General features: G+C 40.7%; 1 protein-coding gene and 1 long non-coding RNA gene across 11 annotated transcripts in view; one reads left to right on the forward strand and one right to left on the reverse strand.

Annotated features, from left to right (window-relative positions):
* Positions 1–24204, forward strand: part of LOC122457055 — a 137793-nt gene that overhangs the window by 107130 nt on the left and 6459 nt on the right. The gene's annotated exons all lie outside the window — the stretch shown is intronic.
* Positions 1–24204, reverse strand: part of CFAP74 (cilia and flagella associated protein 74) — a 121180-nt gene that overhangs the window by 68090 nt on the left and 28886 nt on the right. For 8 of the 9 annotated variants that reach the window (XR_006276333.1, XM_043499915.1, XM_043499913.1 and 5 more), the window contains 7 exons: positions 19846–20019; positions 19476–19586; positions 17556–17658; positions 16055–16212; positions 8988–9198; positions 7509–7688; positions 1103–1276 (listed from right to left, as the gene is read on the reverse strand). Coding sequence is in view for 8 of the 9 variants with exons in the window: in XM_043499915.1 (XP_043355850.1) it covers positions 1103–1276; positions 7509–7688; positions 8988–9198; positions 16055–16212; positions 17556–17658; positions 19476–19586; positions 19846–20019 (1111 nt within the window). In the remaining variant the exon portion in view is untranslated. The remainder of the gene's footprint in view (positions 1–1102; positions 1277–7508; positions 7689–8987; positions 9199–16054; positions 16213–17555; positions 17659–19475; positions 19587–19845; positions 20020–24204) is intronic. The other variant, XM_043499917.1, reaches the window with a different exon arrangement.

The raw sequence follows: 24204 nt of genomic DNA on the forward strand, positions 1-24204 counted from the left end.
TTTAGTTCTCAAAAAACTGAGAAGGGAAGCATTGTAATGAACTGGTAAAATTGAAGAGCTATAATAGCAGGGGACAACTGGGGGCGTGGCACATGCTCCACCTGTCCTCAAGCATAAAAATACCTAAGAGCTAGAGAAGTTTGCTAAGGAATTAACACCCTGAAGCAAGAATCCGGCATATATGGTATCTGTGGAGAAGTATTATCTTTCTTTTGCAGACAAAGAAACTGTAGCATTAAGGAACTGAAGTAATTTGCCAAAGATAACACAGGAAGTATGAAGAAGAGCTAGGACTAGAACGAGCCCTGTTCTACTATGTGTTTTCTCCCATGTATATGAAAAGCCACAGCAGAAAGGCTGCATGAGGGAGGATATTTCCCCCCCAATTCTGCCATCCCTCTACACCCACGGAGAGCCCACTCCTCCGTACTCTATAGTAGGAGGTATTCCAGAGCAGGGCATACAGCTTGGGAAGTATGGGCTATATATCTGTTCATCAGTTATCTACCCACCACATAGCTTACCCATGTGCCTTGAAGGAATAAACTTTGGCGCAGTGACTATGAATATGGATGTGGCTGGCCAAAAAGTTGAGTTCATATTTGATGCTACAAAACGTCATTAAAGTGTGCCTATTTGGGGAACATTTCACAATGGCCTGGAAACTGGCTCTGTAAGACGTGACAGTGCATGGTGGGAGAGGGAGGGAAAAGGGAGGAGAACATGACTTGTTAAATACTAGAAAACTTTTGTTCCTGTTAATAATTAAATTATATTTGACAGTGGGATACAAGACTTTCTTTAAGCAGCTTTTTATTACATTAATATTGTATTTATACCACATACTCTTGAAACAGTTATTATGGTAAGTAATTTACTTTTAATTGATTAGCATGAAACATAGCCTAACAAGAACCACATAATTGTATCTCCTCAGGCAGCTTCAGATTATGTGCTGACCTTTCTGACTTAATTCCTAAAAGTCTGAAAGTCCATTTAAGTCGATGGGAGTCTTGCCTTTGATTGCAATGTGCTTTTGACTGAGACACTGGTCTGTACATACAGTAAATATATGAAGCCACAATGCAAAATATGCACCAACCTTGAAGTGAATAAGACTTGGTTTGCTATAAAAAGGACACCCCTTAAATTCATGACCGGACACGACTTGTTTGCGAATAATTCCACTTCGAAGTTTCTCCAAGTTTTCAGTGAAAATCTTTCTTTCCATTTTACTTGCACCTAGTGGCTTTGGATCTGTTTCATCTTTTGGCATCTAATAATTAAAGCCAATAAAAATGGTAATTTATTGATAATAAACCATAGTTCAGAGATTTTTTTGTACACTCTTGTATTCCATCAAATTTTCAGAACAGAACCCAAATTTTGACCTTACAAATTTGTGCCTTAAATCTGTTCCAGAAAACACAATTTTCATATTTTAATTAGCAGCACTGATTGGAAAACTGGGTATATAATCGGTTGATTTGTATGTGCAAATGCAGCATGTAGACAGACAAATGGTTATGCATTCAAAATTAAAGGCTAATCTGAGGCCTCTTGAAAATCAGGCTCAACATATTCTCTAGACTAGAAAGTAAGAAGAGAAAATGATACTGTAGGTTAACAAAACATATTTGCCAAATCTGCTCTCAGATGCATGCATGATGTTTCCACAGCGATGAATAAACTTATCAGAAAGTAGAATTTGGCCCTTTTAGGAAAAGCTGAAGAAGCTATCATTTAAAAGAAAAAGACTATAGGTCCAGTTTTTCAAAAGCATGAAGAAAATGTGCCTGCACAGTTTTGAACATGTGTAATTCCAATATATGCACAACAAGGAAGTGTGTGGTTTGGGCCATTTCTCACTTACTCTAGATAATTTAGGTTTTTCTCTTTTTACATTTAAAGAGTCAAGGAAAGGAAGAGCTGAATACAAGTACTAAAACTGTCGTCTGTATAAGAGGTAAGTGGCAGTGAACCGAACAGATAGGAAGTGTTGAACTAGATATTTAGGCATTCATCCCTCTCGTTTTAAGCTCTCTTTCTGATTACTAGCATTATTCAAGAAGTTCCGTCCACATAATGATAATCATTACGGGACAATCTACTGAGGAGGAATTTTATGTACCGTTTCTGATCCTCTCCACCCTTGTTTCAATTCCGAACTGAGCTAACAGCTCAAATGGCAGTTTGTTGCTGGTTACCAAACTATAGCTTGCAGTTTAAGCAAGTGGAAAATAGTCAAAAATGATGCAATTAATAATCAAAATACTTTGGTATCATGATAAAGAATCACATCAGTTTTACTATTGCCTCATTGTGGGGACCAGAAGCTGGAGGGTAAATTCTGTCCATTCAGTTTATGCAAATCAAAAAGACAGAAATTGTGCCTTCAGGGTTTCAGCCAGCTGAAAAGGAATCAGACATTTTATGTTTCATGTAAACATCAGTAAGGGAAAGAAACCTTCCAGTGGGCCTAGGTGTGTGCTGTATAGAAGTTTCCTTTGATCAATTTTAAATGTGTTGTCTTTCTCTTTCATTGAATGTCCCCAAACTCTTGTATAACACACAAAAATAAATTCAAGCACCTGACTTCCCTTCACATACCATTTATTATTTTGTGTACCTCTATCATACCCCTCCTATTTGTCTCCTCTCTAAACTAAACAGTCTCAATCTTTTCAACAACTCTTCCTCTTTTTTCCATGCCTCTAAACGTTTTTCTCACTGAATTTCTTCTATTCCTGCTAGATCTTTTTAGAGATGGTTAACCAGAGCAAGTTGCAAAAATAGGTTTGGAGGGGGGGCAGGTTTGAAATTTTGGGTGGGAGAGAGCATCTGAGCAGTGTATTTACTGATAATAGTCTGTATGTACATGTGCTTAATATGTTAGACACTTGTGACAGCCTATACCTCCGTGTTCACCCCTTTTACAAGGCTATGATAAATTTCATACAAAGTATGCCTTTTGAGGTATCACTTGAAAACTCAATTTACTGTTCATTATTGTCCTAGTAAATAATAATAATAATCTGTGGCAACATATTATGTAAAGCTACAGGATTCTACTGTATGATATTACTAAAGACATGTTCTGAGTCTGAGGAAGAGTCACAAACCAGATCCCCAGAGACAAAAGGTTAGCCAATGCCTCAGCCAAGTGTCAACAAATTCAAATGGACTACCACCTGGTTAAATGGCCATTCTTTGGCAGGAAAGAGGATGTGATCAAAAATCTACATCTTGACAAAAGAAACAGCTGGGGGTTCCTGTCCACACAGACTTTTGCCTCCTGAACCTCAACTGGAGATGATTCTCGAAGAAGAGAAAGGACTATAAGAAGAGCTAGAAGGCGCCCCAAAGTATTCCTCCCTTCTCTCTACCCAGGGTTTCCACAACACTTGAAGAACAAAGGTAACAGCTTTGGATTGGGGGAGGGATCCTGACTGAAATAATTCAGACAGTAAGACTGTTAGAAAATATGGTGAGAGAAGCCTTTGCTTTGAATTCACTTAGCTTGTTAAGTTAGTTATAGTTGCATTTTACTCTTTATTTACTTGTAACCATTATGACTTTTATGCTTCATTACTTGTAATCACTTAAAATCTGTCTTTTTGTAGTTAATAAACTTTGTTTATTGTTTTATCTAGAGCAGTATGTTTGGATTGAAGTGTTTGGGAACCTCCATTTGGGATAACAGGATTTGTGCATATCATTTTCTATTAATAAAATAATAGACTTTATATGAACTTTTATTGTCCAGGAGAAAGCTGTGCAGTACAAGACACACAATTTGGGGGGAAGTCTGGGTCTGGGAATTTGCTGGTGATTCTCTGCAGTGTAATTCAAGGGTGGCTGGCCATAGAAGTCTTACAGTAAATCTGGGAGTATTTTACATGCTGGAAGGTGTGTGAGAGCAGACCACGAGTGGTAGCTCTCACAGCCAAGCAGTGTAAAAGGCACCCCAGGTTGGAAAACTGGGGGGACACAGCTGTTCATCGGTCCAGATTGTACCCTGGGTAATGTCACAACACTATAAACACATTTTATATAGTGAAAAATAAATAAATAAATCCAGTCTCTGAGTCGGAGGGAGTCAGAAACCCAGCTGCCTACCAGCCAAAAAATGCAACAAAATGTTGACAGCTGCACACCCGCCTCTCACTCTCTGGGTTTAACATAATGTAAAGAGTGAATGCGAGATTCTGGGTTATCAGCATCTGGACGTGAAAATCTCTTTACCACTGCAAAGACATTAGACACTCGGAAAATACAAGGACAAATCAAGAAGACCTTACACAGCCCTCAGCCAGGCAAAACACCCTTGCTTGTGTCAATAAGACAGAGGGACAGACACTGCCATCTGCTACATCAGTGTGTATCTGGAGTGGCTCCATTAACTTCAAGAATAGTTCCTGTTGTTAAGCATGTCCATTTCATGGTGTGGGTCTGTACTGCTTTCCAGGGTGACTGCATATAGTGTTTAATTGGTCACATGATAGACAGTGCAGTGTATACATAGAAATTAGAATCAATAATGGAATATTTTGGACTTCATGATGCCTGTTAGCCAAGGCTCTCAAAGCACCTTGGGAAAAATGATCTCAAAAGAGGGAAGCTTGGAACAGGATTTATGTTAACAGTAAATTGTAGTCAGTGGATTTACTTCAGGTTTATACTGATATACCTAAGAGCAAAACCTGACCCTGAGTATGAATAGTAGGACTGGCTTAATGGAAATATGAGAGAAATTCGTACTGTTACCACTGAATGAGAAACTGCTTCAGAACTTTTACACTGGCCTATGTTTTCTCCATGTTGTTTACTTGCCAACTGGCTAGCATTACAGTGAGGCCAACATCCATCAATCAATTAAACAAAATAATGATTTAATTGGAATTGCAAATGCAAAGATTTAGTCATCTACAGAAATTTACAAACACTGCAAAATATTGGGATTTCTTTCCAGTGAACCTATTGTGCTAAGACTCAGTTTTGGAACTGAATTAAGCTTACCAGGCTAAGGCTGTGCTAAGATCTTATTACACATACCAGTTCATCTGAAACACTGTGAGCCAAATTTATCCCTGACATGCAACTCTCTTGACTTCAACAAGCAAGGACTTCAGGGGCTATAAATAACTGATTGGATGTGTTCATAAAGGATATTTTGTAAGAGAAGAAAGCCATAGTTGGTAGAGGAGCCTGTGACTGGAATCTTGTCAACCCTGTTTGGCTTCTTTCTTTGCTACTTCCCTTCAGCTGGACTCAGCCTCCCAACTTCCACTTGTTTTGTACTTTGCACCTGGGCAACACTATGTTCTGACTATTGTATACAGCAATACTGCCTCTTCCCCACTTAAAGTGAGTCTTTTTCTGACTTCCAGAGTGACTGACTGTTCCACAAAGTCAACTAACTTTATAGCCATCTGAGCTTTGATTCCAATTTATTTTTTTGATGGTAAGAGAATACATTTTTAGTGATGGTGCCCTTTGATGCTAAAGTCTACTCTCAAGGTCACACCATGATTTCAACAATTTCCATCCCACCATCAACCTCAGCCTGGACCAGTCCACACAAGAGATCCACTTCCTGGACACTACGGTGCTAATAAGCGATGGTCACATAAACACCACCCTATATCGGAAACCTACTGACCGCTATTCCTACCTACATGCCTCTAGCTTTCATCCAGATCATACCACTCGATCCATTGTCTACAGCCAAGCGCTACGATATAACCGCATTTGCTCCAACCCCTCAGACAGAGACAAACGCCTACAAGATCTCTATCATGCATTCCTACAACTACAATACCCACCTGCTGAAGTGAAGAAACAGATTGACAGAGCCAGAAGAGTACCCAGAAGTCACCTACTACAGGACAGGCCCAACAAAGAAAACAACAGAACGCCACTAGCCATCACCTTCAGCCCCCAACTAAAACCTCTCCAACGCATCATCAAGGATCTACAACCTATCCTGAAGGACGACCCATCACTCTCACAGATCTTGGGAGACAGACCAGTCCTTGCTTACAGACAGCCCCCCAATCTGAAGCAAATACTCACCAGCAACCACACACCACACAACAGAACCACTAACCCAGGAACCTATCCTTGCAACAAAGCCCGTTGCCAACTCTGTCCACATATCTATTCAGGGGATACCATCATAGGGCCTAATCACATCAGCCACACTATCAGAGGCTCGTTCACCTGCGCATCTACCAATGTGATATATGCCATCGTGCCAGCAATGCCCCTCTGCCATGTACATTGGCCAAACTGGACAGTCTCTACGTAAAAGAATGAATGGACACAAATCAGACGTCAAGAATTATAACATTCAAAAACCAGTTGGAGAACGCTTCAATCTCTCTGGTCACTCGATCACAGACCTAAGAGTGGCTATACTTCAACAAAAAAAGCTTCAAAAACAGACTCCAACGAGAGACTGCTGAATTGGAATTAATTTGCAAACTGGATACAATTAACTTAGGCTTGAATAGAGACTGGGAATGGATGAGTCATTACACAAAGTAAAACTATTTCCCCATGTTATTTCTCCCCCCCACCCCACCCCCCACTGTTCCTCTGATACTCTTGTTAACTGCTGGAATTAGCCTACCTTGCTTGTCACCATGAAAGGTTTTCCTCCTTTCCCCCCCCTGCTGCTGGTGATGGCTTATCTTAAGTGATCACTCTCCTTACAGTGTGTATGATAAACCCATTGTTTCATGTTCTCTGTGTGTGTGTATATAAATCTCTCCTCTGCTTTTTCCACCAAATGCATCCGATGAAGTGAGCTGTAGCTCACGAAAGCTTATGCTCTAATAAATTTGTTAGTCTCTAAGGTGCCACAAGTACTCCTTTTCTTTTCTCAAGGTCACATGTCACTTAAAAAAAGAGATCTATGGAAGGTATGTGCCTTAGTAAAATGTACAAGTGCTTGGCGGCATTATGAAAACATCAATTTCTACTTTGCATATGTTCATTATTTATTTCCGATCAGAGCCCTAAATGTTGTTACTTTGCTACACTGAAATATGTGCTTTCTATGCCAAGCACTAAGTTAAAAAAAATGTTTTCCACATGAAATGATCTTCATTACCAGCTCAACAGAATGTCATGTTCAGTTTTAAAAGTCAAACAAACCAGCAAACATGAAGTGATGTATGTCTCCACAAATCTTGGAACTAAAACTAAGCCAGTTAATTTTCTCTATATAAAGGAACAAACAGTATGAAAATATAGTGGCAAACTTCAACTGCTTTGACTGATAAGTATTTTAACACATTAGTGGTTCTATGAAGATTTATATGTGCAGGTACCTTCTTTAAAACAAAACTTTCAAATGAATTCTTCGTGCAAGGCTTTGAGTGCACGTTCACATGGTGACAGCAAGGGTCAGAAAACTTCTAAAGGCAGTGAGAAGGCCAATTACTAGGAAACTAACAGTGGGGAAAAATGCAGGGGATAAAATGAGAAATTAAAAGTTTTACCTTGTATAAGTTACATTCTTGACTCCAAAGTCCTGTAAACTCTGGCTCAGCTAGAGTCTGACTCGCCTCTTCATCATCATTTTCATGGATCGTATCTTGCAATGCTTTTTTAGAAAAATCCACCACAGAACTAGATTTGTCATCAACTAAGGAACAAGCTGATGGAGTGCGCCAAGACTTCTACAATGAGACAGAAACAAAATTCCAAGGAACTATTATTTTACTCCAGCAGCAATACCTTAAGAACAGACACTTAATAATCTTTTAATAGACTATGAAGTATGGATGTCTGGGACAGTTTTATGCTAATTAATCTCTAAGACATTGTGCACAGTGAAAACCGTATGTTACAAGAAATCACATCATCATGTCAATTGCAGGAGTTAGTAGGTTGGAAACTAATGTTCAGGCATAAGGGTATTCATTAATGTGTACTCCCAGGAAGCTGCTTCAACCTCTAATAAATGATGCAGCCCAATTTCATAGGTTGTTTTTAACAACTGTTGTACTGTGCCTATTTTCACTGGCAGATACATTTTTCCTTTCTTTTCTTTCTTTTAAATAACAGACTTACACCAGACAAGAAGTCACATGGGAGGATCTAAGTTGAGGACAAAACTCCACTCTCCTCCTTTCTGAGCCAGCGGAAGCCTGGAATATTATGGAGGTAAAATACTTGTAGGCATTGGTTAGGAGGATCACAAGTCTTGAAAGAACTACCCCACTTGCCTGATGTAAAAGCTGTGTGGAGAGGCTCCAAAAAGAGCTGTGTTTGTCACTTGGGACAAGCTAATCTGAAACTCAGTCTACAACTACATTTTACTTCTGAGTTAAATAAGGAAGTGTTCCTTCTCAAGTTTTCTACCAAATGCATCCGATGAAGTGAGCTGTAGCTCACGAAAGCTTATGCTCTAATAAATTTGTTAGTCTCTAAGGTGCCACAAGTACTCCTTTTCTTTTTGCGAATACAGACTAACACGGCTGCTACTCTGAAACCTGTCATCTCAAGAGAGTGTCAGAACTGGACTAGCAGACTGAGACTGATGGCTATTGAGAGATCTGATGGGGAAACTATCCCATTGCCTGCTCACATTGTACTGTACAGCACCAGGCTCTAGCAAATGCAAATGCTTTTTCACAACCACCAACTCAAACTATTAATTTTCAGGGGTGAACAAACGCTATTTTCCCTGCCACTCTGATAACAGCAGCCCTGAAACATTTGACCAATTCTCTAAAGGTAGTTAGGTACAATAGCAAAAAGAAAAGGAGTATTTGTGGCACCTTAGAGACTAACAAATTTATTTGAGCATAAGCTTTCTTTCATAAGCATAAGCTACATCGGATGTAGCTCATGAAAGCTTATGCTCAAATAAATTTGTTAGTCTCTAAGGTGCCACAAATACTCCTTTTCTTTTTGCGAATACAGACTAACACAGCTGCTACTCTGAAACCTGTAGGTATAATAGCATTGCTTACCTGCAGTACTGTTGCAGCTGGATCTTCACAGGCATTCTCAATATACTGCCATGTTTTGATTCTCCATTGTAAGGAATCCTGAAGTTTACCCTGACTCCTAAGTGCTTCTGCCCGAGCTTGATGTTTTTTCTGCTTCTCTACATATGCTTCCTCTTGCAAAATCCGAGCTACAATCTCCGTTTTTCTAGATTTCTGCTGTTCTGTAAATTCTCTGTATTCAAGAATTAAAAAAAAAACAGAAACTAGAAAGAAAGTAAGGAAAGAAGCCATTGTTGGGCACTAACAATACTACCGAAGGGTCCATTTTTTTGAGCCCTTAAGCTATACTGCAGTGATGATCTGTGTATATCAAGATAATATGGGATTTTTATGATTTCTACATATTTCTACAGACTAAATATTTTCAGTTATGACTTTTTAAAAGACTTGTTTGGGAAGGATATCAGGGCCCATTCCCCAAGGCTGAAAGCGATGTAAGATTTTCAAATTGTAATGTTCTCGATTCACTTAGACTTTATCCTTTAATGGGATATTGTAAACTTGAAATCTAGTCAGTTTATAATAAAAGAACTCAAAGGAGGACTGTCTAGTGACTAGGCCACTAGCCTGGGACTTTGTAGATGTAGGTTCAAGTCTCTGCTCTGCCATAGGCTTTGTGTGACCTTTGTGTGACCTACTACAGGACAGGCCCAACAAAGAAAACAACAGAACGCCACTAGCCATCACCTTCAGCCCCCAACTAAAACCCCTCCAACGCATCATCAAGGATCTACAACCTATCCTGAAGGACGAGCCATCGCTCTCTCAGATCTTGGGAGACAGACCAGTCCTTGCTTACAGACAGCCCCCCAATCTGAAGCAAATACTCACCAGCAACCACACACCACACAACAGAACCACTAACCCAGGAACCTATCCTTGCAACAAAGCCCGTTGCCAACTCTGTCCACATATCTATTCAGGGGATACCATCATAGGGCCTAATCACATCAGCCACACTATCAGAGGCTCGTTCACCTGCGCATCTACCAATGTGATATATGCCATCATGTGCCAGCAATGCCCCTCTGCCATGTACATTGGCCAAACTGGACAGTCTCTACGTAAAAGAATGAATGGACACAAATCAGACGTCAAGAATTATAACATTCAAAAACCAGTTGGAGAACACTTCAATCTCTCTGGTCACTCGATCACAGACCTAAGAGTGGCTATACTTCAACAAAAAAAGCTTCAAAAACAGACTCCAACGAGAGACTGCTGAATTGGAATTAATTTGCAAACTGGATACAATTAACTTAGGCTTGAATAGAGACTGGGAATGGATGAGTCATTACACAAAGTAAAACTATTTCCCCATGGTATTTCTCCCTCCCACCCCACCCCCCACTGTTCCTCTGATATTCTTGTTAACTGCTGGAATTAGCCTACCTGCTTGTCACCATGAAAGGTTTTCCTCCTTCCCCCCCCTGCTGTTGGTGATGGCTTATCTTAAGTGATCACTCTCCTTACAGTGTGTATGATAAACCCATTGTTTCATGTTCTCTGTGTGTGTGTATATAAATCTCTCCTCTGTTTTTTCCACCAAATGCATCCGATGAAGTGAGCTGTAGCTCACGAAAGCTTATGCTCTAATAAATTTGTTAGTCTCTAAGGTGCCACAAGTACTCCTTTTCTTTTTGTGACCTTGAGTGATTCATTTATGGCATATCTACACAGTATATCATTGCACACTACAGAGGTGTGATTTTTTTAAAGCACACTAATTGGTCCTTGTAGATGGTGCTGGTGCATACTAAAAGTACCCAACAATACTATGTTAAAGCACAGTAGGTAATTTTTAGTGCACACCAGCAGGATCTACATGGAACAATTAGTATACAACATGTTAGTGTGCTTTAGAAATCACACTCCTGTAATGTGCATTGCCATGCTATGTAAACAAGCCCCCAGTTCCAATACTAGCAGTTCTAGTGCTTTTAGTAGTTCTAGTACAACTCTGTCTCACAGCAATGTTGTGAGGATAAATACAGTACAAAGTTTGAGGTGCTCAGATACCATGGTAATGGAGATCATATAAGTACCTTAAAAATAGAGAAGTAATTTGAGATCCTATGCCTGCCCCTAAATCCCTCTGACAATTTCTGTGATTTTTGCAATAACATTTTCTTATATTTTGAAATGTGCTTTCTCTTCCCTGTGCTGTATCAAAGATCAACACAAATATTGCTGAAACTGAGTGTAACCAAAGTGTAGTCAATGCACAAAGTAAACAAACAAAAAAAGCCGGAAGACATTTTTTCTCTATTCTTTTTCGGTTACAGTAATCTTAAATATTACTTGTAGCAACAGAAAACACACTTCTGTCTGAAATTATCTGATTTTGAAGCTATGTCTCTTTAAATGTCATGGTGGGAGTCTGCTATAGACCACCGGACCAGGGGGATGAGGTGGACGAGGCTTTCTTCCAGCAACTCACGGAATTTACTAGATTGCAGGTCCTGGTTCTCATGGGAGACTTCAATCACCCTGATATCTGCTGGGAGAGCAATACAGCAGTGCACAGACAATCCAGGAAGTTTTTGGGAAGTGTAGGGGACAATTTCCTGGTGCAAGTGCTGGAGGAACCAACTAGGGGCAGAGCTCTTCTTGACCTGCTGCTCACAAACCGGGAAGAATTACTAGGGGAAGCAAAAGTGGATGGGAACCTGGGAGGCAGTGACCATGAGATGGTCGAGTTCAGGATCCTGACACAGGGAAGAAAGGAGAGGAGCAGAATACGGACCCTGAACTTCAGAAAAGCAGAGTTTGACTCCCTCAGGGAACTGATGGGCAGCATCCCCTGGGAGAATAACATGAGGGGGAAAGGAGTCCAGGAGAGTTGGCTGTATTTTAAAGAATCCTTATTGAGGTTACAGGGACAAACCATCCCAATGTGTAGAAAGAATAGTAAATATGGCAGGTGACCAGCTTGGCTTAACAGTAAAATCCTTGCTGATCTTAAACACAAAAAAGAAGCTTACAAGAAGTGGAAGATTGGACAAATGACCAGGGAAGAGTATAAAAATATTGCTCAGGCATGCAGGAGTGAGATAAGGAAGGCCAAATCACACCTTGAGTTGCAGCTAGCAAGAGATGTTAAGAGTAACAAGAAGAAAGATTTCTTCAGGTATGTTAGCAACAAGAAGAAAGTAAAGGAAAATGTGGGCCCCTTACTGAATGAGGGAGGCAACCTAGTGACAGAGGATGTGGAAAAAGCTAATGTACTCAATGCTTTTTTTGCCTCTGTCTTCACAAACAAGGTCAGCTCCCGGAGTAGCAGCCGTGTTAGACTATATTCGCAAAAAGAAAAGGAGTACTTGTGGCACCTTAGAGACTAACAAATTTATTAGAGCATAAGCTTTCGTGAGCTACAGCTCACTTTATCGGATGCATTTGGTGGAAAAAACAGAGGAGAGATTTATATACACACACACACAGAGAACATGAAACAATGGGTTTATCATACCCATTGATAAACCCATTGATGGTATGATAAACCCGTTGTTTCATGTTCTTTGTGTGTGTGTATATAAATCTCTCCTCTGTTTTTTCCATCAAATGCATCCGATGAAGTGAGCTGTAGCTCACGAAAGCTTATGCTCTAATAAATTTGTTAGTCTCTAAGGTGCCACAAGGTCAGCTCCCAGACTGCTGCGCTGGGCAGCACAGCATGGGGAGGAGGTGACCAGCCCTCTGTGGAGAAAGAAGTGGTTTGGGACTATTTAGAAAAGCTGGACGAGCACAAGTCCATGGGGCCGAATGCGCTGCATCCGAGAGTGCTAAAGGAGTTGGCGGATGTGATTGCAGAGCCATTGGCCATTATCTTTGAAAACTCATGGCGATCGGGGGAGGTCCCGGATGACTGGAAAAAGGCTAATGTAGTACCCATCTTTAAAAAACGGAAGGAGGAGGATCCGGGGAACTACAGGCCAGTCAGCCTCACCTCAGTCCTTGGAAAAATCGTGGAGCAGGTCCTCAAGGAATCAATTTTGAAGCACTTAGAGGAGAGGAAAGTGATCAGGAACAGTCAGCATGGATTCACCAAGGGCAAGTCATGCCTGACTAATCTAATTGCCTTCTATGACGAGATAACTGGCTCTGTGGATGAGGAGAAAGCAGTGGACGTGTTGTTCCTTGAGTTTAGCCAAGCTTTTGACATGGTCTCCCACAGTATTCTTGCCAGCAAGTTAAAGAAGTATGGGCTGGATGAATGGACTATAAGGTGGATAGATAGTTGGCTAGATTATCAGGCTCAACGGGTAGTGACCAATGGCTCCATGTCTAGTTGGCAACCAGTATCAAGTGGAGTGCCCCAAGGGTCGGTTCTCGGGCCGGTTTTGTTCAATATCTTCATAAATGATCTGGAGGATGATATAAATTGCACCCTCAGCAAGTTTGCAGATGACACTAAACTGGGAGGAGAGGTAGATACACTGGAGGGTAGGCATAGGATACAGAGGGCCCTAGACAAATAAGAAGATTGGGCCAAAAGAAATCAGATGAGGTTCAACAAGGACAAGTGCAGAGTCCTGCACTTAGGATGGAAGAATCCCATGTACTGCTACAGACTAGGGACCGAATGGCTAGGCAGCAGTTCTGCAGAAAAGGACCTAGCGGTTACAGTGGACGAGAAGCTGGATATGAGTCAACAGTGTGCCCTTGTTGCCAAGAAGGCCAATGGCATTTTGGGCTGTATAAGTAGGGGTATTGCCAGCAGATTGAGGGACGTGATCGTTCCCTCTATTCGATATTGGTGAGGCCTCATCTGGAGTACTGTGTCCAGTTTTGGGCCCCACACTACAAGAAGGATGTGGAAAAATTGGAAAGAGTCCAGCGGAGGGCAACAAAAATGCTTAGGGGACTGGAACACATGACTTGTGAGGAGATGTTGAGGGAACTGGGATTGTTTAGTCTGTGGAAGAGGAGAATGAGGGGGGATTTGATAGCTGCTTTCAACTACATGAAAGGGGGTTCAAAGAGGATTAATCTAGACTGTTCTCAGTGGTAACAGATGACAAAACAAGGAGTAAAGGTCTCAAGTTGCAGTGGGGGAGGTTTAGGTTGGATATTAGGAAAAACTTTTTCACTAGGAGGGTGGTGAAGCACTGGAATGTGTTACCTAGGGAGGTGGTGGAATCTCCTTCCTTAAAAGTTTTTAAGGTCAGGTTTGACAAAGCGCTGGCTGGGATGATTTAGTTGGGGATTGGTCCTGCTTTGAGCAGGGGATTTGATGACTCCTGAGGTCCCTTCCAACCCTGATATTCTATAATTCTATGAAAGTACAGACTTTAGCTAGCAGTCTAGGATGATTAACCTAAGCTAACAAAATGAGTGTGTGGGTGGGGCTATTCTGTTGAGAAGGGAATTAACAGAATCCACAGGAAAAATTGCTATTTCTATTCCTTTCATCTATATTCCTTTAGGTTCTATATAATTTTCAGAAACAGAAATTTATAGTAAAGATTCAATTAGCTTCTGAGGTTTACATTTTCAACTGATTTGTGTGTAAATGATTGCTGATTCTAACTATAGGCAGGACATTATAATCTTTTGCAAATATATATTGACCCTTATATTGCAAATTTCTTTATCAACAGTTAATCTATCCTTGCAGTTATGGGGCATAACTTCCAGTTTACATTTGGGGAAATTGAGGCATGGAAAGTAGCAGTCCCAGAAATGGCAGAGGATTCTTGACTCCCAGTGCTGTGCCTTACCTAAAGACCATCTTTCTTCCATACAATTATTTCATGAGTTTACTGTGCAGTCTACAGAAAGTTTAACAACAAAACATCATATTAGCCCTACATCACATTTGATATGCAATTTTGCTATCTTTCTGAAATTGAACAGTACAAATTAAATTACAGATTCTAATGGTTAAAGAATTAATTATTCTGCAAATAGTTCAGGGACATATGCTCAGGTTGAGATTCAGATAGGAGATAGAGCACAGATCTTCTCTGTTATGGGAAGAAAGGACTAAGATCAAAACAAAGGCACTCGGAGAAATAGTAGGTTAGCAGAGTGATAGCTGAAATTAGAAAGGAACTGTTGTGAGGAACATACTGTCATGTATAACCAATAGCAAGTCTAGCAGAACATGTGATCCACACTGGACTGCTATGTAAATTACATGGGGAAACAGTGAAAAAGATGAAGGATTAAACCTAAAAAAATAAGGTAGTCTTTTCAAGGACAGAGTATCCATAACTCCTGCAGAATATTTATTCATTAATTTTTATAATACGCATTTAGCGCTAGTGAAAGTGGCGGGTTCACAGCTCCAAAGACTGAAGTCTTCTATTTCTACGGATATCAAGTGCATTAGTGATTAGTCCTTAGTCCCCACACTGCCTCCTCAATCTGCTTCAATCCTAATCTAGAGGCCACTTCTAAAGGGTAACTCAGTCTCCCTGGCCAGTCATCCACAGCCTCAGGGGTACATCAATCAATAAGAGTTCCACTTCCATCTGCTTGGGGTGGTTTTCAGGACATGGACACCTGGCCAGAGAATAGACAAAACTTCAGACCTATTCATGTGGGCCCCTAGTCATCCTTAGATGGCAACAATTTTGGTCTTAACAAAGGCCCTGATCCTGCAATTCAATCCACGTGGGTTGACTCCCATGCAGAGCTCCACTGATTTCAATGGGTCTGTTTATGCATGGTAAGTTATACCTGAACAGATGCAGTGGCAGGCTGGGGTCATGGTTTGGTCATGGTGTGACTCCTTCACACTTTTTTAAATTATAAGGAAAAACAGTTGAGCCAAATCCTCAACTGATATAAATCAACCTAGCTTCTTTGTGTCAATAAAGCTTTGCCAGTTCATATGATCTGAGGATTGGATTGACAGTCTCTAGCTACACAAGACTCCAAGAATCAGTTCAGTTCCCTGGGGTAGCAAGGCTAACAGCAATATAGATTTCATGTTTTCAGTTTCTAAGTGCAGTGAGGTGGAGATTCACTCCTGTATGAGTATCGACTTGGAGTAAAAAGTATACAAAGAAATGACTGCTTACTCCTTGTGCCTTTCTAACTCAATACGTTGTTTATGGAGAAAAATCTCCTTGGTGACATCGCCTCCTTCTGCCAAAATATCCCCTCTCATCTTCATCTCTTGCTTTTTTGCCTCAAGAGCCTTTGCTTTGTCCCTCAGCTGGAGGGTTCGAAGGGTTTCCTACAAAGTCATGCAAATAACAGTTACATATTTTACTCACACAATATGGACTCTGCTTTTAGTCCCTTTCTCTATTTACAAATTGGTGGTGGATTTTTCTACCAAGAGGTTGCTTTCTTGTTTTTAATGGTTGAACTTGCCTTTGGGTTTGTTTGGTTTTTGAAAATCCTTTAATTGTACCTGATTTTATTTGCAATATTTGAGTCAATTGCATCCCCAGCTCACACAGATTACTTCTGTTCCTGGCAAAGAGCTGTGGCTGGGTCAGGACTAAATGCATGAACCATGTCTCTTGATCTCCAACCTTCTTCTCCAGGGCCCTCCCCTGAAACAAGTTACTCTATGCAACAATGTGTGGCAGGCATTGGTGGTTATAATACAATCAGTGGCTAGTTAAGATAGTTAAGACCATCTTTTCAGACTCTGGAATATATGGATTCAAACAAGTAAGATTATGATAGCCTTGAATCTGAATTTCTTCATTTTCCTGTTGGTTTAAATTAGTCTAACTGTTACGTTATGTTAAATGTTTTATTTTAATATACTGTAAAGTATTTCTGTATTAAGAGCAATACAATCAACCACCCTCTAGGCCAGATTCTGACGCCCTTACTTATGGAATACTGTATTCTAGGTGTGGTGCCACTGAAGGCAGTGAACTGCTCATGGAATAAGGTACTTACTCAATGAGAGTGAGGGTATTTGAATTTGGACCTGTGAGTCTCAGGGCCGGCTCCAGGCACCAGCGAACCAAGTAGGTGCCTGGGGCAGCAAATGTAAAGGGGTGGCAGAACGTTGGGCTCTGGGGCGGCAATCTGCCCTCGGCGGTGGCAGGAATTCAGCAGCTGCTCTGTCACAGCGCATTTCGCGCTTGGCGGCAATTCGGCAGCAGGGACGCAACTCTTCTTCGGTCACGGGTGGCAGTTCGGTGGCCGCACCATCACTCCACCTCCCTGTTCGGCGGCAAGTTGTTTTTTTTTGCCACTTGGGGCGGAAAAAACGCTCGAGCCGGCCCTGGTGAGTCTGACTTTGTAACCTTTAGTGTCTAGACTCCTAGGTCATGTTATATCAGGGGCATGTGGAATATTGGGTGGAGGGATAGCTCAGTGGTTTGAGCATCGGCCTGCTAAACCCAGGGTTGTGAGTTCAGTCCTTGAGGGGGCCATTTAGGGATCTGGGGCAAAAATTGGGGATTGGTCCTGCTTTGAGCAGGGGGTTGGACTAGATGACGACCTGAGGTCCCTTTCAACCCTGATATTCTGTGATTGAAATTGTTTTCATTAAAATCTGTCACTCCAGAGAATCAACTGCATCACTACTAATCTTAGCAGTCGCAGAGGTACCCTATTGGAAGTTATGTTGTTTTTCAGGGACAGCACAGCTTGCATCCTTTTTTCCATATGCTCCTGAGTTTTCAGTTCTTCCTTTGCTTCTTTCTGACGAATTCTGTTGGTAGAATAAAGCCTTTCAGGTTCATGTCCTGCTGGGAAGCATTCACCATTAAAATGGCTAACCTGGCAAATAGTAATTGTTAACATTGCCAAACGTTCCTCCTGTAGGTTACACTGTGTTTATATGATAACGGGTCCAGTAAAATAGAACAGTTGGAAGAATCTTCTACTTAGAACCACTTAAGTTTCAAAGGGCCACAAAGATAGTTTGTTCAACAATGTATTTTCTTAAACTTTGAGTATCTATCAGTAGGTGTGTTCCATATCGAGATCAACGTCTAGCCACTAAAATATAGTAAAGATTTAGGTGTTGGTTATATAACCAAGACATACAATGACATTTACTAAAACAAAGGCTGATGCTTGCATAAGTTGCTCTATTGTTTACAGACTACAAATATACCCCTAAATTTGGGCCTTTTTATACATGGTATCCCTTAAATCAAGCCTGAGAAAATCCCATAACTATTAATATGAATTTAAATATTAACAATAAAGAAAAATATATTTGGTTCATTTTTTAACCAGTTGGTCTTTTCCATCTCTAACTACTATGATCCTAGATTCCACTCTAGTAGATACAATATATTTTGCTTGAGATAAGATTCAGCAAGAACACTCAAGTAATGAATTCACTGGACTTAATTATTGGCATCTTGTCCATATTGCCAAAGAAAAAAACTAAAGAGTAATAGAGAAAATATACAATTACCTTTCCAATGTATAAGGTTCTAATATACACGTAAAGTTGATTTACAAATATTTTGTAGAGAGTTTTTGGCATAAAAATAAAAATTAACAATAGTTATTTACAACTATAAATAAAGCAACACAGAGTGAGTTCATCTCATTTACCACTGAAGTACAATGCAGAGAGGTAACAGAAACAGTGCAAAGAAACACTGTGCAGCAGTTTTAGAGACAGTGAAAACTACCATATCCATTTGAAACTTCAGAGGTAATTTAGATAGGTAATCATCTGATTTGGAATTCAGCTTTTCCCCAGTTAAAAAGTGTCAAGGGAATGACTATCCTACAAGTGTCCAAGATAGTGCATCTAACTCAAAACTCAACTCCTCCAGCAATACAGTGTCCCCTAAGACCATAGTGGGACATTGTCACAACAAGAAAAGGAGTACTTGTGGCACCCTAGAGACTAACAAATTTATTTGAGCATAAGCTTTCATGAGCTAAAGCTTATGCTCAAATACATTTTTTAGTCTCTAAGGTGCCACAAGTACTCCTTTTCTTTTTGAGAATACAGACTAACACGGCTGCTACTCTGAAAATTGTCACAACAGACTCAAAAGAAAGGATCCCAACTACTGATTCACACAAGCTACTTCACAAGCCACCTAGATTTTCCTCAGAGGCCTCTTATTCAAGTCCCTGTTTAGCTTGTGAGACCTGGCAGGATCACAGCACTAGGTGGTATGGCTGGAGATTTCTAAGGGCTTGTCTACATTTGTTATGCCGCTGTAGCATTTAGTGAAAATGCTACCTTCACCAGTGGGAGAGTTTCTCTCATCAGCATAGACAGTCCACCTCTTTGAGAGGTGGTAGCTATGTCCCTCCTGTCAACCTAACGCTGTCTACACCAGGGGTTAGGTCAGTATAACTATGTCATTTGGGGTGTGGAAAATCCACATCCCTAAGCGATGTAGTTATATGGACATAAATTTGTAGTGTAGACAAGGGTTAAGTGTCACAATGTAATCTAGCTGTAAAATGTTTCCTCTTAAAGGCTGAGGATCAGGTATCACGTTTCAAATATTGTGTTATGATACTAGCAAGGGGAAAAGCTAATGGAACCTTGACATAGATTTTTTCAGAAACTGAGCCGCTTTCTCATGATTCTTGTGTGCATCTTCGACTGCTTTTTGATGTCTTCTCTCATACGCCTCCCAGGCTTCCGTTTCTTTTCTGCAAAACGCAAATAAAAATCAAGTGGGCACAGTCCTACTGTCTTGATGTACAAACAGCTCCCACTAAAGTCAAGGGGTCTTGCCCAAGGGCTGCAGGATTGTGGACTGTTTCCCTGTGTAAATATTCTGTGGTGAGTACTTACATGAAGAGCCTTCATAACTAGCATCCTTTGAGTTAGGAAACCTTTCCAATACCCAAATGAAATGGGCTAAGATAGTTGGGGAAAGGAAAGCGGATTATCAGTTATTGTGCTTACTTTTTTCGAACCTGTTGTTTTCGTTCTGCCAGCTGGGATACAGTCTTTTCTTTCTGAATCCTCTGTTCCGCCTGCTCTTTGCGCTCTCTCTCTAGTTCCTCCTCATCCTGTTCAAGTTGCTCCCGGAGGCTTCCAAATTTCCCCTGCTCAATTTCTATCTGCCACATCTCATACCTTTTAAGCACAGGGTGAGGTGTTTTAAGTAAAGGGACCCAAATGAAATGGGCAAAGATAGTTGGGGAAAGGAAAGCAGACCAATTAATTACATATATTCAGTGCTACTAGCTCCATAGTGAAAAAGAAGTTCAGCCATGTTTTACGCTATGCCCTGCTAGTTTCAAAGGACATAATAGCTAATAATCCTGTTAGTACTAGTATTAATACTTCTGATTTTTAGAGATGTCACTTATTTCTCCTCAAACTCCTCTTTTTCCTCAAGCTGGTATTTACCCAATATAAGAAAAGGCAGAATGTTTACTAGACAGTAAAGAATGTTTTTAATGCTTTCTTTATTCAAAAACACCTAGTTTGTTTGTAAGCTTTTTCAGTGATGGTCCTTAGAGTTGACTATTCTGAGTTTTGACCAAGGTGCCTAGATACCATGGTGAGGGGTGCATTAAGGATGCTTAAGATTGATACAGGACATTGAATCTGAATTAAAGTGTAAATATCCATGCCCTCACATCCAGAGACAAGGTGTTAGGGTAAAATCCTATTGAAGTCTCTAGGAAACCTGTGTGCAGATCACAGACAATATGGAGTCCTAGAACTGCATGAGATTGAAAAATGTGTGGGGTCCGGTTATATGTGAACCTGCCAGACCAGGCAATTGCAATATTCACATCAGGTAAAATTAGCCCTAAAGTCCCATTTTCAAAAGTGATGTAGGTATTTAGGAGCTGAAGTCTTATTAAAACTCAATAGAACGTATTCTCCAAAGGCCCAGATCTATGAAATCAATGGGAGTTAAATCCCTAAATACTTTTGATCAGTGGTTTTCAACCTTTCTTCATTTGCAGACCCCTAAAAAATTTCAAATGGAGGTGTGGACCCCTTTGGAAATCTTAGACATAGTCTTGGACTCCCAGAGGTCCACAGATCACAGGTTGAAAACTACTGCCTTTGCAGATCAGGGCCTAAGTGCCTAAATGGGATATCACTTTGGTGCTCTTGAAAATTTTACAAAAGGATATGACTGAGGCAGACACAGAATGGGGAGAGAATTATTCTCAGCAAAGTGAAAGTCTTAGGACATTCTGATGCTTTCAGATGAAATCAGGAATTAGAAAGTACAACTTAACTAGCACTTTTTTTCCTTGTTTCAGGAAGTATTTTTATCTGTTTTTGGCTTGTTTGGCTGTCACAATCTTTAACAACTTTTTTTTTTAGGTTTAATGCGTTTAACGCAAATCACACACCAAATGAAAGCATCAAAGAAGCTTTTTAAAGCTATTATGTAATTCTGAAGTAGGATATACTACTTTCTGGCTAATCATTTAGCTAAGCATATCTATAAGCTCCTGCTTGCGCTTTTGCTTTGATATGGATGTATTAGTATTTGATCTGCTGATGCAAAAATATAAAGGGGTTTGCCTGCTACCTTCTGCAAAGATATCATGTTATTTTTTATCATCTGAATAATTTTGTAAGTGTGATCCATCAACCAACAGCATGAGCAGAAAAATACAGAATGCTACTAAACTGTCTCTATTATTTTGGTATTATAGTTCTTTAAGGGGTGTCTGGGAGACTGCAGCTAATAACACAACACTGTTATATTCAAACTAAGAATGGTTCCAAATGGGATACAGGGAGAGTTAATTATCCTAAGTGACCTGCACACTTGAGGTGATCACTAATTGATACGTGCTACCTATAAGCACCAGTTTTCTGTGGTTGCTGATGTTGCTTTCCCTTCACCTCCTTTTAAGAACTAGAAACTAAGAAAATATGCATAGATACAATTCTTTATATATTATTCAGTGCATAATCGTGACAGTCTGCATCGCTACGTCCATCCTTTTTTCAAGGCTATGATACATTTTGTAAAAACTATGCCTTGTAAACTAACATCTGAAAATTCATGATTTGCTGATCATTATTATCCTGGTAAAATATGTGTGGCAAGGTTGTATGTAAAGTTATAATATTCTACTATATGATGTTACTAAAACGTATTCCAAATCTGGGGAAGCAGTCACAAACCAGTTCCTCAGAGACAAAAGGCAAACTGGCACCTCAGCCAGGTGTCAGTGAAATCAAATGGATTATCACCTGGTTAAGTGGCCATTCTTTGGCAGGAAAAAAAGGGTGTGAGTGAGAAATATACATCTTGTCAAAGAAATAAGCTGGAGATTCCGGTTCCCACAGATTTTCTGTCTCCTGAACTCCAGCTGGAGATGATTCTCAAAGAAGAGGAAAAAGTACACAAATGGAGAGCAGACACCCCAAGTTATGTCTTCCTTCCTCTATACTCAGGGCATCAACAACATTTGAAGGACAAAGGAAGCATCATTGGACAGAGGAAGTTATCCTATCTGAAAAGAATTCAACCAGTAATATTGCTAGAACATGTGGTGAGAGAGACTTTTGCTTTGAATTCATTTTAGCTTGTAAAGTTAGGTGTTGTGTTTTACCTTTTATTTCTTTGTAACCAGTTCTGACTTCTATGCTTAGAATCATAGACTATCAGGGTTGGAAGGGACCTCAGCAGGTCATCGAGTCCAACCCAATCTCCAGTTAAATCATCCCAGCCAGGGCTTTGGCAAGCCTGACCTTAAAAACCTCAAAGGAAGGAGATACCACCACCTCCCTAGGTAACCCATTCCAGTGCTTCACCACCCTCCTAGTGAAAAAGTTTTTCCTAATATCCAACCTAAACCTCCCCCACTGCAACTTGAGACCATTACTCCTCGTTCTGTCATCTGCTACCACTGAGAACAGTCTAGATCCATCCTCTTTGGAACCCCCTTTCAGGTAGTTGAAAGCAGCTATCAAATCCCCCCTCATTCTTCTCTTCTGCAGACTAAATAATACCAGTCCCCTCAGCCTCTCCTCGTAAGTCATGTGCTCCAGCTCCCTAATCATTTTTGTTGCCCACCACTGGACTCTTTCCAGTTTTTCCACATCCTTCTTGTAGTGTGGGGCCCAAAACTGGATACAGTACTCCAGATGAGGCCTCACCAATGCCGAATAGAGTGGAATGATCACGTGCCTCGATCTACTGGCAATGCTCCTAATTATACAGCCCAAAATGCCGTCAGCCTTCTTGGCAACAAGGGCACACTGTTGACTCATATCCAGCTTCTCGTCCACTGTAACCCCTCGGTCCTTTTCTGCAGAACTGCTGCCTAGCCGCTCGGTCCCTAGTCTGTAGCAGTGCATGGGATTCTTTCATCTTAAGTGCAGAACTTTGCAAGTGTCCTTGTTGAACTTCATCAGATTTCTTTTGGCACAATTCTCTTATTTGTCTAGGGCCCTCTGTATCCTATCCCTACCCTCCAGCGTATCTACCACTTCTCCCAGTTTAGTGTCATCTCCAAACTTGCTGAGGGTGCAATTCACACCATCCTCCAGATCATTTATGAAGATACTGACTAAAACCAGCCCCAGGACTGACCCTTGGGGCACTCCGCTTGATACTGGCTGCCAACTAGACATGGACCCATTGATCACTACCCGTTCAAACTGACGATCTAGCCAGCTTTCTATCCACCTTAGAGTCCATTCATCCAGCCCATACTACTTTAACTTGCTGGCAAGAATACTGTGGGAGACCATGTCAAAAGCTTGGCTAAACTCAAGGAACAACACGTCCACTGCTTTCCCCTCATCCACAGAGCCAGTTATCTTGTCATAGAAGGCAATTAGGTTAGTCAGGAATGACTTGCCCTTGGTGAATCCATGCTGACTGTTCCTGATCACTTTCCTCTCCTCTAAGTGCTTCAAAATTGATTCCTTGAGGACCTGCTCCATGACTTTTCCAGGGACTGAGGTGAGGCTGACTGGCCTGTAGTTCCCCGGATCTTTCTCCTTCCCTTTTTAAAAGATGGGCACTACATTAGCCTTTTTCCAGTCATCCGGGACCTCACCCGATCACCATGAGTTTTCAAAGATAATGGCCAATGGCTCTGCAATCACATCTGCCAACTCCTTTAGCACCCTCGAAGGAAGTGCATCCAGCCCCATGGACTTCTCTCATCCAGCTTTTGAAAATACATGTAATCAGCTTCTTTACTTGTAATCACTTAAAATCTATCTTTTTGTAGTTAATAAACTTGTTTTATTGTTTTATCTAAACCAGTGAGCTTGTGTTGTTCAGGAGAGGGCTGGGCAGTATAAGATGCATATTTCTGGGGG

This window comes from Dermochelys coriacea, chromosome 18 (genome assembly GCF_009764565.3).
Source record: "Dermochelys coriacea isolate rDerCor1 chromosome 18, rDerCor1.pri.v4, whole genome shotgun sequence".
NCBI lineage: Eukaryota > Metazoa > Chordata > Testudines > Dermochelyidae > Dermochelys > Dermochelys coriacea.